The 17,381-nt window shown below is 41.3% G+C and overlaps 1 protein-coding gene across 1 annotated transcript in view; it reads left to right on the forward strand.

Annotated features, from left to right (window-relative positions):
- Positions 1-17,381, forward strand: part of Adamtsl3 (ADAMTS like 3) — a 284,359-nt gene that overhangs the window by 246,492 nt on the left and 20,486 nt on the right. The window contains exon 23 of the mRNA XM_028754834.1: positions 174-302. Within this exon, the coding sequence (XP_028610667.1) occupies positions 174-302 (129 nt within the window). The remainder of the gene's footprint in view (positions 1-173; positions 303-17,381) is intronic.

A 17,381-nucleotide genomic window follows, 5' to 3' on the forward strand; every position in this document is an offset into this window, starting at 1 on the left:
GTGTGTGTGTGTGTGTGTGTGTGTGTGTGTGTGTGTGTGTGTGTGTGCAATCTGTATGATTCACCACAGAGGATGAAGAGGCTAGCACTCTTCCCTGCTTTCAAGAAATCAATGATGCTTATCATTGAAGAAGAGCTTAAACCTAACACAGTTTCTGCTCCTTTGGATTTAAGAGGCACCTGTCATCTTATCTATTGAAAGAAATGTCACCAGACCAGAACGCAACCATCTGTCTGTTGTTGTGGGAGGCACTGTGGAAGCAGCCCTTCAAGCAGATGTGACAATCCACTGCCCTGTAAAAGGTAAGTATTATCATTTCCAGTGTGAAGGTATTTGGCCAACCAACTGCCAGAAAGTGACAGCTAGTGTTCTCCACAACACCTGATGGACATGACATTGTGTTTTCTAATACTCTCACAGTACATCTGACTCTCGAAAGTGAGCTCATGTCAGGACTGGTGAGATGGCTTCATAAAGCCGTTCTTTGCTCCACAAGCATGAAGGCCTCTATTCAGATCTGAAGCATGCAGGTAAAAAGGCTGAGGTCCAGTAGCTTGTGTCTATAACCCAAGCTCTGTAGGGTAGGATGAGGAGATGGGCAGATTCCTAGAGTTTGCTAGTCAGCTAGTCAGTGAATTCTATGTCTAGTGAGAAACCCTGTCTCAGAAGATAAGTGATTGAAGGAAATAGCCAGTGTTGACCTTGGACTTCCACATACTTAAACATCTGCATGCACATGTGTATTCTCTCTCTCTCTCTCTCTCTCTCTCTCTCTCTCTCTCTCTCTCTCTCTCCCCCTCCCTCCCTCTTTCTCTCTTTCTCTCTCTCCCCCTCCCCCTCTGTCTCTATCTATCTATCTATCTATCTATCTATCTATCTATCTATCTATCCATCTATCTATCTATACCACACAGACACACACATATCACAGACACACACATATCACAGACACAAAACACACACACACACACACTGGGGTGCAGAAAGACAGAGGGGGTGAGTTTAGGACAGATTACCCACTTTGTTTATCTCCACTGTGGGCTGTGACTGGCATATACACTGCCATGCTCATCCTGGAAAAGCCAGAGAAATGTGTGCATGGGCTGACCTATAATACAGAGAAACTCTCAGTTAGGAGGTTGTATGGTGAGTGTGGAGTCTGAGAAAAGGGATTTTGGAAAGTCATTAGATATGTCTTCCAGCTACACAAAAGGCTCTCGTTGGCAAAGCCAGGTTTAGGACTAGGAATGTCTCAGACTGTCCTTGAGTGGGTCTTAGGAGCCTGTGTGTGTTGGTGGCTTTTCCTGCCGTCTTTCCTAATGTAGGCATATCTCCTTTATAAATGACTATTTGCAGAGCTAAGGATGGACCATAGGCAAGCATTCAACCACTAAGTTTCACACACAACCCTACAGACCCATTCTCTCATTAATGAAAGTAAAACTTTTAGTCTGACTCTGCCTAAACTAGGGCTATGTTGCCACTCCAAGCCAGACATTCTTAAGTCTTAATCTGCAGTCTTTAGTCTCCAGAACATAGATGAACAATATATTCTGCATACTTCTATAGGTGTAAAATGGGCAGGTTCTTGTGTTAGTAGCTTTAGATCACTTTCTTAGAGAGACATAAGACATTGAGACATATCCATTTAAAATGAACTTTCTATATGCCCTTAAATACATTGACTTAGTTGTCTGAACAATTATATACCTCAATATCCAAGGATTAATAAGACACCCCTGTGTTTACAGCCATCCTTGATGTTCTCTGGCGATGAACAGAGAACCATCCACTGGGGAGTTGTAGGAAAGTGTTTATTAATCCCCCATAGGCCACCAAACATAACAAGAACAACAACAACAAAATTCCATTCAAATCTAGTGTGAGTTTAAAGCACTGAGTTTATTGGGGTGATTTACAGGAGCCTGAAAGGCTCAAGCAGTTACATCACCCAACAGCTCATCCCAGCATGACTGACATTCCCCAAAGCTGCAGCTCTGCTGCTCACCGCACTGTGTGTAAGCAGCTCTGCCACAGATTCTCCACTGCTCTAGCAGCTGCTTCCTGCTCATGTGACTTTGAGGGGGTTATTTTGCTTCTTTTAATCTTGAGAGTATGCAGGGTCTTGTAGGTCTGGCTAACTTCCTGAGTTGTATGAAACCCCCTCCTTCTTCTTTGCCAGAGGCAATTCAAGAGAACCAATTTCACAATGCAGTGTGACTGCAGGGAGGTCCCTGAGGCTGTCCAGTAGCATGATGGGTGTCATGAAAGGACCTGGGTCACACTTATCCACCTCCCTTCTGGCCCTTCCCCATAATGGTCTCCTAACTTTCCTAACTTCTCAGAGCACACCTTTGGCTCCATGAACACTGGAAATTTGCTAACCTCTGAGGTATTAGTTTTCAACCCCTGGCAGTCCTTGCAGTATTTGGCCTATGCAGATTTTTGACAGATCTCCCAGCCTCCCAACTGACTCCACCCACAAATATGTGAATATTTCTGGCAAAATGGACCCACCATTACAGAACAGGCCAGCATTCTCTAGCCAGGGCAAGGAGAAAAGCAGAACAGAACTGTCCTGATGCCAAGCCACAGACGTCTCCAATTTCTGTAGCCCTCCACCTGCAGAGGGTTCTAAAACCTAGATGTGACTTCCATTAAGAGAAACCTCAACTTTTAGTGTTTCTTTTTAAATTTTAACTTCCTGATCATTTAAAATGAAACTGTGAAGGGGACATCAAAATGCTTGTGGCCCGCTATTTGCTGTCCTGAGTCAGGACTAGATACAGTGGAAACTGTTTTCATAAACAAAGTCTCCAGAGAAGACCATTAAACTCAGCTCAGGTCTGGTCTCTTATTCACTCAGGCAAAATATGAACTGGTCCCTTCCTGACTCTGGCAGCCCCTTCTGCCCTATTATATGGGCAATGGGCAATCTTCTGCCTCCTTTTCCCCTTCCTCCTCCTCCTCTTCCTCCTCTCCAGTGAAGCTCCAGAGTTTGGAGTATTCACCTTTTCCTGCCATTCAGCTTTTCTAGAAATATTCCCTTTGGTCTTTAGTTCCCAGCAGGCCTCGCCTGTGGACACAGACCCCAGAATTCCCTCAGAGGTTCTTTCCCTCTCAAAGTGAAGCTGCCACTGAAGCAACCATGATCACGTCAAGTTATGCTCAATTTTAAACAAACCTGTAAGTGAGCTTTATGTTTTCTCACAGGCAGAAGCTACAGCCAGCTTAGCTTTCTATGGGGAGACATCATTTTAGAGGCAGATGGTGAAGCTGATAAAAAGTCAGAAAATGTGAATCGACAGACCACTGTGTAACTAGCCAGGATACAAACATTTATGAGTCATGCATCTACCTCAGCCTCTTCTCCAAAACAGAAAATATATTCTAGGAGTAGAAGGGACTTTGTTGTCATATAATTTAGTCTTTTGTTTTATAGATAATTATATAACATAATTCACAAATCAAACATTTCCTTCTAAATTACATTTTTCACATAACAAATTGAGAACTTTATAATTTGGTAGGGTGTATCTTTTTTTTTTTTTTTAGAAAAAAAAGAGTTGCTCTTAAACTGTTTTCTGGTAGGTTTGTTGTTGTTGTTGTTATATTTTTTTTTATCCCAAAGCACATACCTAGAACTTCTAGACAAATTCATAATTTTTGTCATAAACAACTTATATAGTATAGATATCGATAGTGTTTATCTCTATCCACCCTTAGAAATTTTTCTATTAAGATTTTTCTATTAATTCTATTAAATGACAGAACTAGAAAAACCACCATTTCTAAAGGTAAAATGTTTTGTCCTAAAAAGGTTGTTTGTCTTGCTTGTTATTAAAAACTTCCTTGTGATCGGGGGTGTTGGGGAGCGGGCTTCACCTCTGCCACCTTCTGTTAAGAATCAGAAAGCAAAGGGCAGCAAATACCACTAGTTGTCTAGTTGTTTCTTTCATATGAGCACATGGCATACACACTGTTTACCATATGATTTTCTATTACAGGTTTTGGGGGTAACTTGACACATGCACTTCCACACATGTGGAAGTCAGAGGACAAATTCAGGAGTCAGCTATTCCATTCCATTGTGTGGGACCAGGGATAGAATTCAGGGCCTCAGGTTTGGGGGCATCTTTATAAACAGAAACACGTCGCCGTCCCATCCCCTGTAATCTTCTGTTCTGTGTGTACTCTCATGTCTGTGAATCATTCTCTGAGCTAACCAGAGCCAGCCAATGAGAGCCCATGGTGTAGAAGTTTTACTATGTGTCAGTTCCTCTTTGGTTTCTAAGCTCTCTGGAGCGCAGACAAATAAATGGGCTTGAGCTAGGAAAATAATGGTTCCTGAAAGGATGGAACCCGCCAAAGCTCTATGTCCCAGCCACCAAAAATAGAAAGCCTCTAAAGCGTGAGGGACACTTGACACTTGTTCCTCTGGGGAAGTGAAACCCCACAAAAGGTTTTCTGAAGAATACAAACAGTGTAGAACACTAGTTAGAACATACAGTATACACAGCTGTTTCAGAAGAATTCTGAAGCAGGGAGCAGCATATGGCCTCAGCAGGAAACTTAACCATGTGGGACGTAGAGAACTCTGGCAACAGACATAAGAGCAAATGCATAGATTTAAGCTGCTTCTAAACTAAACACAGTCATGTGTATAATTAAGGAGAATTTTCAAAACAAGAGGGGGGCTGGAGAGATGGCTCAGTGGTTAAGAGCACTGACTGCTGTGCCAGATGTCCTGGGTTCGATTCCCAGCAACCACATGGTGGCTCACACCATCTGTAATGTGATTCGATGCACTCTTCTAGTGTGTGTCTGAAGACAGCTGCAGTGTACTCATATTTTTTTAAAAAAAGTAAATCTTTAAGGAGGATTTTCATCAAGAATGTAAATATTTTTGCAATGCTTACAAATAGTTAATTTAGTGAAGTTGGATTTCTTTGGTTTTGGTTAAGACAAAGTCTCAGGTTGCTCAGACAGGCCTTGAACTCACTATAGAATCAAGGATGGCCTTGAACTCTTTATATTACTGTTTCTTCCCTCAGAGTGCTGGGATTACCAGCATGTGCTACCATGGCTAACTTGCAATTATCTACTTTAAGTCATGCTGAGTCAGTGTTTGATACTGAAGGTATTTACCAGCAAGAAAGGACTGGAGACAAAGGAAGACTGGGGTAATGCAGCAAAGCTTTGTGGTCCCCAGAGAGACTTGTCAGGTTGCTGTGCTGTGTCCCACAGTGACCAGGGCTTCATTCACATGTCTCCCTCAGTTATAGAGATTTCTTATAAAGCCAGAGGACTATGAGCAGTGTGCTATTGAAAAGACACAGACGAGAAATGGAACGGAATGTAGATCCCATGGCAGATTCAGTATTTAGAAAATCCCAGGAGCTAATAGGGGTAGAATGAAAAGGCAAAATTCTAAGTAAGTGGTGATATGATAATTGGTTATAAATACAAAAAAATAACCACTACTCAAAATGATCCTGATTAAATATCTGAAAATATGAAGAAATTAATTTTTCATTTGACAAGAGACATGCTTATTATTTGGGAATGACAGAAATTCACACTAGAATTGAAAATCATAAATAAATTGCCTAGTGTGTCATGGTAATCAGAGACCTCTATGAGTGCCCTTGAACTGCTGAATCATGGGATTTTTAAAGGCTGAATTTCCTAATATACAAAAAGTATTTCATCAATTTTGCTGTTAGCATTTCAAGACGTTGTCAACAATTTTTTAAAAGCTACATTTCTGGGAGAAAATACTTATCACACAGTATCCATGATTGCTATGAATCAAATTAAGCACAAACTGCCAAATGTAACAGTAAGCCAGCCATAGGAACCAGCAGTTGTCAGAACTGAAGCCCTACGATAGGAAAGATTCGCAGTGTTTCTGTTCTCATTGGTAATGAGATTATGATAGAAATGATGCCCCTCTTGGACCCGTTATGTTGGAAAACTTCGAGAGTTTCACACTACTAAGGGTTGGCAAGAATATGGAAAAATGGAGTTGCAGGTATGGCCAGCCAGAGTGTATGCTGGAAAAACAAATTTAGAGCAACTGGATGGTAAGAATCAGAAATTCTTTTCATGAGATTTGCCTTTTTGAGGCCAATGGAGAGCTGTCAGGCTGTGCTCCACAGCTCATTTGTGGCTGCAGGGAAGAGTGCAGATTCACCCCTGGTCTGAGAGAGGAGGAAGGTTTGTGGTTAGAAACTTGACTCTAGCTATGGCGCTTTCTCATTGTTTGAAAAATGTCTACAAAACAGATTTAAATGTCCCTTGATCTGGGGTCACTCGTGTTTCTCCCAGCCCTGCCTCTGCCCTGCTGTCTCCTGTGTCTCTGCCACACTGTCTCCCTGGCCATTTGTTTTCTGTTATGGAATGAGTCACTGGGGTGGGATGTCCTGAAGGAAATTCTACTCTGAGCCTTAGGTCCCTGGCAGGAATGTGGGACAAAATGATAATAAAAGAAGGGAGAATGCTGAGGGTACCTGGCCAGCTGGAACCTGAAACTGGGGATCTTTAGTTCTCACCAACCATTAGAAATGTCTGCGGAAAGAGCCCACGAGTGTGCAGCAAACACTTACAAAATAGGTAGATACAATGTCCTTCACAAAAACCGTGTGTTCGGCTAAACTACTAGCCCATGAAAACCCAATTATCTTTGTTGTGATTTGGAAAGTCTGGTTGTAATAAAAAGAAAAGAAGTGAATAATGTAAGAATCTGTAATACAGTGAAGCCAGAATTTGATATATTTGAAAAGGGAGTCTTTCATTTGTGTGAATACTGCTGTTGAAGAGAAAGTAACATGCGAGAGGGAACTAAGTCAGAATGAAAGGAGAGATTTGGGCGGTGTGACTAGCCCTTGGGAAAAGTGTGTCATATCTTGATTATGTCCTCATGTCCTCTGAATGCACAACTCTTTCTACATGTCCAGATGTCCAGATGTCCACAGGTAGTAGTGCTGTGTTAAACAGCCTGGATCTGGCCCCATCTTGCCTCATAAACAGATGAAGTCAAAATATGGAAGGAAAGCTCTCTTGAGAAATAGTAAGGTGTGGCTGAGATTTTTAAAGAATGTATAGTTAAATATGTAAAGGTCTTAGAGGCCTGTGAGTCCAGCCCTTTTTTTATGAAACAGGCTTATTAGTTTTATGAAAGTCAGGTCTCTAACATTCAATGCATTTATTTAAAATAGTTATATCTCTTTGATGAATTTTTTTATTGATACATAGTAGTGTTCTTCATGTCCTTTAGTTTGGTTTTGGATTCTATTTCACCAGGGATCGGGATACTGATTCCAGCCTCTCTGGGGTTCCCATTCACTTCATAAATTGACTTTCATGAGTAAGCTGTTTCTTAGAGGTAACAGATAATTGGGGCCGGTAAAATAAATTCATAATCCTAGTTAGTCTGTATAAAAGACACAGTTCAAGTTCTTTATTTACAAGCTCTAAGCCTAGATTTGGGCAGGTTTGGAACTACTCTGGCTTATTCTCCAGCTATAAAGTTTCTTGTGACTTGCTGTTTCGCCTGGTCACTCACTCACAGTTCATCTCCTTTCATGGCAGCCTCCTCTACCTCCTTCCACCTTCTTTCTTCCCCTCCCTTCCTCTACCTGCAACCTCTTCACTTGATCCTCAAGCCCCACCTTTCTCCTTGCACTGCCCAATCACAGGCTTTAGACTTTTATTGACCAGTTGAATTAGGGAACAAGGCTCTCATAAGAATCATTTGCTGTATGTGAGGATCTGCTTGTGGGGTGGGGTGAGGGGAGGACAACGTCTTGAGAATTTAGCATTAGAATACAAGCAGCATCAGACCAACTCTTTACAGGGGCCAGAGTTGTTGTTGTTGTTTTGTTGTTGTTGTTGTTTTTGTTGTTTTAAGAATTATTTTTCTTTTCTTTTTTTAATGTGACTGTCCATGTGGTTGTGGCATATGTGTGTGCAGATCCCGACAAAGACCGGAAGAGGGCATCTAGTCCCTGGAGCTTGATTTATAGGCCCTTCTGAGATGTCCTTTGTAGGTACTGAGAACCAAGTTTGGGTTCACTGGAAGAGCAGCTAGTGCTCTTAACTAGAGAGTTATCTTTCCAGCTACAAGGATCAAGTATTTTTGTTTGGTTGTTTTTTGTTGTTGTTGTTTGTTTCAAATCTAATCAATCAGTCTCTTTCCCTTTATTGGTGAGAGTTGACGCTTTTACAAGTAAGATTATTATTTGGAGATGTTTAGTAATTCTTACAGCTTTTCTTGGCTTTTCTGGTTTGTTAATATTTGTTATCTTCTTTCTCTGTATTAGTCTGAGGATCTTATACTGGCTTACTGTGTTAGACATGAGAGACTTCCATCTTCTTCTTTGCTCATCTTTTCCTGGAATACATTCATTCCCGAATGCTTGAGACTGTCTTTTTTATCCCATTCTGTGTGCTAACCCTGTCTTCTGCAGGGCTGGCTGCCTTGGAAGTCATGAGCCACCTGCCTTGAAATGATTTCTTTCTCCACCAGTTTCCAATGTATCTTTGCTGGATAAAGCAACAAGCTTTGTTGGAAGTTGTTTACTTTTAGGACTTGAACCATACAGTTCCATGCTGTCCTGGCTTTTGTTAAGAGGGCTAATGCTATTCTGATGTGGTCCCTATGTATATAAGTTGGTATCCCATCCCAATATGGACAAGGACACAGACACAGATGTTCATGGTCACAATGTGTGTGCGCGTGAGATCGCTTTGCTTTGTGTTTTTGACATCTTATGATGTATTCTTGAGAAATGATTTTCTGTACCTGTCTGTTTGTAGTACTAAATGTTTCTGTATTTAAATGTCCATTTTATTCTCTAGATTTGAGGGAATTTGTGCTGATTTCACTGAGCAGATTTTCTATGCCTTTAGTTGTTGTCATTGTCCCAAGTTGTGCTTGTATCCTAATTTGGTCTTTGCCTTAGTTAGGGATTCTGTTGCTGTGATTAAACAATGTGACCAAAAGCAACTTGGAGAAGAAAGGGTTTGTTCTACTACTTCACATCACTGTTCACCATCAAAGGAAATCAGGGCAGGAACTCACACATGACTGGAACCTGGACACAGGAGTTGATGCAGAGGGCATGGAAGGATGCTTCTCCCTGGCTTGGAAATCAGGGCAGGAACTCAAGCAGGGCAAGAACCTGAAGGTACGAATTGAAACAGAGACTGTGGAGGAACTGCTTACTGGCTTGCTTTCCATGGCTTGCTTAGCCTGCTTTCTATATAACACCTAGGACCATCAGTCCAGGGATGCCACCGCCCCCAATATGCTGGGCTTTTCAGATGACACTAGCTGGTGTTAGGTTGATGTAAAGCTAGCCAGGACAGATCCTTGATCTCATTGCAGGGTAGGTGCTGCTCATTTTTCAAAATTGATATTTGAACCTTGATTTTGTTCTTCTTCCCTGGTATTTTGATTTGCACACTTTATTGATGTGCTTTTCGTTTCCTGTATCTACACGACTTTTTAACACTATTCATTTCCCGCCTGAGTTTTCCTTCAGTGTTGCCCATTTGCCTGTCCATTTTGCTGATGTTCTCCTCTCTGTTGTTGCTTCTGCAAACTCTAACCTGACCTCATTTGCTTCTTCAGATCTCTCCAAGGTTAGTGACCATTTTTATTAGTGAACTTCTGAGCTCTTCATCCAGCACTTTGCCCATGTCAGTATTTTAGAATGTAGTAGCTGAGACATGTAAATTTTTGGAGGAGCCATGTGGCTTTGACTTTGTCATTATTTTTGCACTTTGTGTCATTATTTGCATACATGTTCATGTGACTGCCTCTTCTGGTTTTAGTTGGAGAGCTTATTGATCAGCCTCCTCTTGTGGGCTCAGGCTCCAGTACCATTGCTCCATTAATATCTGTATGGGTAGTTGCTGTGTGAGTGTCTAGCTAGAGTTTTACTGCTGTAAACAGACACCATGGCCAAGGCAACTCTTATAAAGGAAAACATTCAATTGGGGTTGGCTTACATGTTCAGAGGTTCAGTCCATTATCATCAAGGTAGAAGCATGGCAGCATGCAGGCAGACATGGTACAGGAGGAGCTGAGAGTTTTATATCTGCATCGGAAGGCTGCTAGAAGACTGGTTTCCAGGCAGCTAGGATGAGGGTAATAAAGCCCACCCCAACAGTGACACACCTATTCCTTTAATGTTGGAAACTATTTTTGCTTGTTTACCATTATATATAGCAATAAAATAAATACCTTTGCACATATGACTTTCTATATTTTGATGTTTTTTTATTTAAAAAACCCAAACAACAACAAAAATAGATCATGAGAAAGTCAATGGTTTTGTAGTTTTATAGGGTGTTAAAATGTGTATGTTTCCTGTATCACTTCTAAAATGCACTTCTAGAAAGTATAAGCTTATCAGTGGTGTAGGGTTAAGCCCTATACTTTTGTCATTACCTTCGCTACCCATTGTTAAAAGAAGGTAGAAAGACAGTAAGTAGAAGTTACATTCATACTACTTAACCATCTATCCAGTGTGTGCAAGCAATTGGTAGGAAATGTGAGCCTAATTTGGACTGAATTCTCATGCTTCGTGTTCCAGGTGATGAGTGAGGATAGGGTGAGCCCTTCATGGATGGGGTTATAGTCAGCTCAGAAGATTCATATTATAAAATGTAAAGGTATTTCTTAATTTCAGCCTTTTCTGCCTAGGTTAAAATATTTTGGCATATACCTAAGAATTTTGTTGTTAACTTGCCAAATTATTAGCTTTCTTTTCTAGGTTGAATAATGCCTCTTTCAGAAAAGGATCTTGAGAAAATATTTGTGGTGACGCAGGGCTATATGGGTAAATTCCTAAGATAGTCTCATCACCCCATCGGGTCTTGTTGCCATTGACGACCGTGTCATACATGATGATTCTGAAGTGTCTCTAAGTCACAGATCGATGTGATGAAAGAAAGGGTTGGGGGTGGGGGAGAAAGGAAAGGAAGAGAAGGGAAGGGGGGAAAGAAAGAGCCATCTTTACCAAAATTAATTTACCTACAAATTTTTATATGTGATTTTCAGAAAACTTAAAAATAGAATTTGAGGGTTATCTGGTTATTACTAATTTATGAATGGAACACATTGGTTCAAGATGAGGATAATTGCTTTTTCTTCACTTATAAATTTGAAATATATGCTGTTAGTGTATTTTAGTTATAAATTAGAAAGCCATTTACAATCTTCAAAATATCTAAAAATATAGATGCAAGTAAAGTCTGTTTAAAATGACACCTCCACTCAAAAATCCTCCCCCCACTGATTTTTTGTTGTTATTGTTTTGTTGTTGTTGTTGTTTTGGGTTTTTGGTGTTTTGTTTTGGCATATTGACCAGAATCTCCCTGTAGATCATAGCATATACCCTCTAGATAATTATTCTTTTTTAATGCAGCTTTAAAACCTGGATGAGTTTATCTACCTACAGGCCAGTGTTGGGTGAATAAGTTACCAAAATGTTGTTCATATGGCTGAGCCTTCGGAATACCCACAGTTTTCTATGGAGCACTCTTCTCCCCGTGCTCGACACTCAGAGTCAGTGGTTTATGGAATATGTGCAGTACACATGTTCAGTGTCATGTGTGCACTCCAGCATGCTCAGCGACAGCTCATTTCATTGTGTCCGGTTGGCACAAGCCCTTGTCTTTGCATATAATTCTTCAAAGAACCACTGGAGGGATCTGGCCTTGAGACAGTACTTGGACTAGCCATGAACACTTTGTAGCCTGTAGATGAGACCCTGGAGAACAGTATCCAGCAGCTCATAGAATATGGCTGGAAGTTGGGAAGAACTTCCCAGTTCTTGAAGCAGAACCTGAGTGTCCTGAGAGGTCGGGGTTGGCCATCCCATGCAGAGAACTTGGTGACATCCTCCTCCATGACACAAGAAAACTTTTAGAAAACTTTGGTTAAAGACCTTTAATGACAGAGCTGAGGAATAGATGCCATGACCTAAATGACTTCTAAAGCCTCAGCACAAATTGCTGACGGGGGGAGGGGTGGCTACTGATAACACTAGTCTATTGGCATCATTTCTAGAAAGGGGATGCACATCAATAGCTATTCAAGAGAATTCCACAAATGGCAAGAGTCATAGCTTTGTATTTGGAGTTCTGAGTGTAGCCTCCATGATAACTAGGCCTTTCATTTCCAGAAAGGACAAAAGAGCACATAGTTAGCTCTAAAGGACTTTCCTCAAACTTCTGCTGCCTGATTGGTCCTGCAGTTGAAAATGCCTTCGACGTCTCAGACGCCAGGGCTGTGCATTTTCATTCATCATTACATTTCCTGGGGACGTCTCCCTTTGTTGTTGCCCACGCTGTGTTCAGTAAATCTCTTACCTTATATGTTGACAGCATCATTTCTTCATGATTCCCTGGGGCAGACAATATTAGTTTAGGCCTTCATTTGTTCTAGAGGAGGTGGTAAAAGGACTCAGGGAATATTGTGAAATTGCTGGGAGAAACAAAAGATAGTAGAAACGCTCAAGGATGCTATGTATTTACATAAAGAGCTGGCATCATAGAACAGTCTGCATAAGCCAAGGATTTTATAGTGTGGAGTATATCATGGCCTTTCAAGGATGGAGGAAATTTGTTTTTTAAACACTGAGTACTTTAAAGACACCCTTGAGGTGTAGACTCTGTGCTGTACATGTTTCACAGCCTCTAAAGGGCTGAACTTTTTCCCACAACATTCACCTTCCAAAAGCGATTTCAGAGTTGTGGAAACAGACTGCCAGATATTTCAGAGCTGTGAGTCTTGTGGGAATGCCTGTCTTTGAGGTTAGACAAATAAGTCTAAGTCAGTTCTGACATGTCAGAGCTATCTACACAAAGTAGACATTTGTAGTTTTGAAAGCCTGCAAAGTGCAATAGTGTGAAGAATCCTGCCTGCATTTTCTGGTCTCTTCAATCCTTTGAAAACATCAGCAAATATCATGTTTAGGTACTAAACTCCTGTGTTTTCTTCTTAGCAATTAGGCTTTTTGTCTCTCCACGTCTAAAGCCTCACAGCATATAGCGTTGCTGTGTGGTGTTCCTAGCAACTGTAGATTTTCACTGACTGCAGACTCGGTATCATATGCTTCATACAGAGGCTTCAGTCCAAGTGTGTTTGTCTCTACAGTATGCAGTTCCAGAGTTTGGACATTGCAGAACCTTCATGACACACTTTCTGACTGGACTGGGCCTCTTTGGTTTTGGCTACTGAATTAAACTGTCCAGACTCTTCTGCCCCCACCAATCAGAAGCAGAGCAGGATGGTGGGATGGCTTTCCGCTACCAAGGTAGCTGTCAGCACCAACAGCTTGAAAATGAAAGTTGAAGATCTGCGGATGAGTCAGAGTGTCCCAGCCCTTGGCCATCTCTACTCCTGGCTCTCCTTTCCTCTAATCATTGGGACTGCAGTAGGAATTGTAAATTCTCTCTCTGGTATACTGCTCCTCCTTATAAAGATGCTACCCAAGCCTTCCAAGACACTCTAAAGGAAAAGGTTTTGTCCTCCTTAGAAAGCCAGAGTTATTTATATTGGGCCCCAAAGAACTTCTCTAACTTCTCATTTGTTCTATTGCTTTAACAAACCTCCTGTGGGTAGGCCACTGCACAAGGACACCTGACGTGAGCGAATCTGGCTGGTGTTTTGCAGAGACTTTGTGCTATTTCAGAGGCTGTCAGCTGGAACCACATCAGATTACAGACGGAAAAATAGTTGTTTCGAAGGACTCTCACCCTGGATTACTCTCTTGAAAGTCAGTGTTCAGTAGCCCAGCTTCATTTCAATCCAGTGTTGGGAAGAGCACTGTTAATATGTATTCCTTGGGGAAGGTTCTTAACTACTCAAGGATTTGTAATCTATCATACTCATTAGGAATTTCAGGCTAGGTTTAAGTGTGTGCATCTGGAGTAGATACAGATATTTACTGGACAGTTCCTGCTACTGAAGCTATTACTCAACCTTATTCTATAAACACTGACAAGGAAATTAGACCAGAAATGTAAATACTGAGAGATATAAAATTAGAACCCTCTCAAATGATATAATTGTTTGCTTAAAGAAATAAAAAAAAATGTAGTCTTCCTAGTCCTCATTTCTTTTTAAAGATTTATTTTTGTTTACATATATGTATCTGTGCATAGCTGAATGTGTACATGTGTGCAGGTATCCTCAGAGGCCAGAAGAAGGCAGCAGACTCGTGAAGTTAGAGTCACGGACAGTTGTGAGCTTTTAGACATGGGTGCTGGGAACCGAACTCAGGTTCCCTGGAAAAGCAGCAAACACTTTTGCCAATGGGCATCTATCTCTCTAATCCCATACTGTTGCCTTTTTAAAATAAATCAGAAAACAATTGAAAACCTACCAAAATTAAGTCATCTAGTAGGATGACGAAAACAAGATAAATAAGCTTCATAACTTCCTTTAAATGATAGCAATCAAGAAATAATATATGTGTGTGTGTATATATATATATTATATATAATATATATTATATATATAATATATATGTATATATATATATGACATATGATTGATATATGATACATGTATGTGTACCTATTTGTACATATGGTCTTGTTTTTACCACAACCAAACCCTCCAACGACTATAAGCTGCTTGGGAGAGAATTGATTAAGAAATCCAGGAGAGCTACCTAAATTCTGGTTAAGAGATGTCCTGAATCTAATTGTGTGGCTCTGAATCTCGCTTTCTGTATTTAATAGCTGTTACCTTAAGAAAGCTAAACTTAAATATGTGTACAGAAAAAGCTAAAAATATACATACCATGTCATGAGCAACCTCTGGCCGTTTAGGATAAGCCTAGTTTTCCCAACACGATGTAACGTTTATTGATGTATTCATTTTGAATTGCTGCTGTAACAGATTCCTATAAACTAATAAGCTAAAGCCGACACTAATTTATTATTGTGCGGTTCCTTAGGTCAGTCAGTAGTAGAATGTGGCTGAACTGACTGCTCTATCTAGAGGGCAAAGGTCAGATGAAAGCCTTGTTGATGGCTAACTACTACCTGGACACATGGGGGTTATACCTCTCTCCGTTATTTTGGCAGAAATTAGCTCCTACTCATTACCAGACTCAAGGCCCACTTGCTTATGACTGTCAGCTGGAAGCAACTCCCAGATTTTAGAGGTTACCTGCATTCCTTGGCTCTTGGATCCCTTCATTTCAAAATCATCAGTGGAGGACCACGTCCCACACATATTTTTGATCTCCCTAAATGCTTCTTCAGCCTCATCTGTCCTATGCAACCCTGTTTTACATCGCATACCGCTCCTTTTCCACTTTTCTGATGTTCGGGACTCATAGGATTGAATTGGTCCATCCAGATATAAGCGTCTTATTTTAAAGTCCTCTAACTTGTAAACTCAGTCATATCTGTCAACCTCTCTTCACACCAGTACTTACATTACGTTTATTCGATTGTGCAGTCACAGGGTGAGAGTCCTGAGGTAACAGCTTTAAGTTTCTCCAGTCGCACTCAGATCATTTGAAGCCACAGGATTAAAGATCAAATCCCTAAGAGCCACCAACTCAGACTCAGACCTGGGTTTCAGAGCCCTCAACTATCACATCTAAACATGATAACATTCCTGTTCTTATTTCACATTCCGTCCGCACTCGAGGCTGTGGAATCCAGTGTGGCGTCCAAAGTTAACAAAGAAATGGAAGAGAATGAGAGCGGCACCCCTTCCCACCCAAGGAGCAGCTTTTACATCCTGTTCCCTCTTCTTTAAGAATGGTTTTTTTTTTAAGAAGTCTTTTTTTTTTAAATAGAATCTTCTCTCACTCAGTACATCTTGACCATAGTTTCCCCTCCCCTCCACTCCTCCCAGCCCCCACCGCCACACACACCTACCCCCTTCCCCCATATCCACTCTCCCTCAGTTTCCCTTCAGAAAAGAGCAGGCCTCCAAGAAACAATAACCAAACATGACAAATCAAGATGCAGTAAGATAAGGCGACAGCCCTCACTTCGAAGCTAGACAAGGTAACTCAGTCAGAGGAAAAGAGTCTCAAATGCTGGCAAAAAGACTCAGACACATCCTGCTCACACTGTTAGGAGCCCCACAAAAACATTAACAGCCATATCATAAGAACCTGGAGTAGACCCTTGCAGGCCTTGTGCTTTCCACTCGTCTCTGTGAACCCATATGTGCCCTGCCTAGTTTTTTGGTGGATTATGTTCTCCTGGTGTCCTGCATCCCCTCTGATTCCAATCTTTCCATAGCATGAAAATATTCTGTGGGATTCACCTATCTCCGAGGTGAGAGACCCTATTGAGAACTCCCAACTTAGACTTTCTCTTCACCTAATGTCTGGTGACAACTGAACAAGGCATCAATCTATGAGTATAGCAGAATATCATTAGAAATCATTTCATTGTGTTCTGGTTTTGTTTTTTGTTTAGCCAGTTGCGTTTGGTTCTACCCTAGGTCTCTGGGCTATCCTGGCTATCCAGGTAGCATAGGGCATGGGCTCCCTCTCATAGTGTGGACCTCAAGTTAAACTAAACATTGCTTGGCCACTCCAAGTTCTGTGCCAACATTGCCCCAGTACATCTTGCAGGCAGGACAGATTGTAGGTCAAAGGGCTTGTGGCTGAGTTGGTGACCAGGTTTCTCTTTCGGTAGCCTGCAGAGAACCTTCCTATACCAAAGAGAATAAAACTTAGAGGTGAAGACCCCATGTAGGCACACCAGTTTGACCTCTCTATGTTCAATGAGCTGTATGGATGTTGTCCCTGGCCATGGGGCCCTGCTGTCAGTTTGGGAGAGCAATGCTCTGTGGCAAGGACAAGGAGTGGTTTGTTTGTTTTGCTCCTTAGCACTCTTTAAAAGTTATAACAAGTACATTTTATAACCTGAGTATGTGCTGTATATATATGTGTGTGCATGCATGTGGTAAGCACTTGTCTGTGGATATCTATGGAAGCCCTAAGAGACTTGAGTGGCCATGTTTGTATAGTGGGTGGAACAGCTAACCCTGAATTCCCAAGGCTTAGCAGAGTCCTTAGCTGTAAGATGGAGCACACAATGGCCATCTTCTAGGAAGGAGGAGTGGCTATGAGAATTTGAAAATGCCACCAAGCTCTTGGGCTGTGCCTTTAGCCTGCTGCAAGGATTTCTGCACATGTCATGGTAATAGTAATGAAATGACTTTTTTCAGAAAGTCATTGCATGGTCTCCCACCCTGAGTGCTTCTGGAGGAGCAGCCATTCCTCAAGCCAGCTTGTAGTTCAGTCCGAGGTACTACCTGAGGCACTCTTCACTCTTAAGTATCAAGTGAAATTGTTCTGAGATTGAATAGATAAACATAATGT

This window comes from Grammomys surdaster, unplaced genomic scaffold, assembly GCF_004785775.1.
Source record: "Grammomys surdaster isolate TR1022 unplaced genomic scaffold, NIH_TR_1.0 126036, whole genome shotgun sequence".
Lineage (NCBI taxonomy): Eukaryota > Metazoa > Chordata > Mammalia > Rodentia > Muridae > Grammomys > Grammomys surdaster.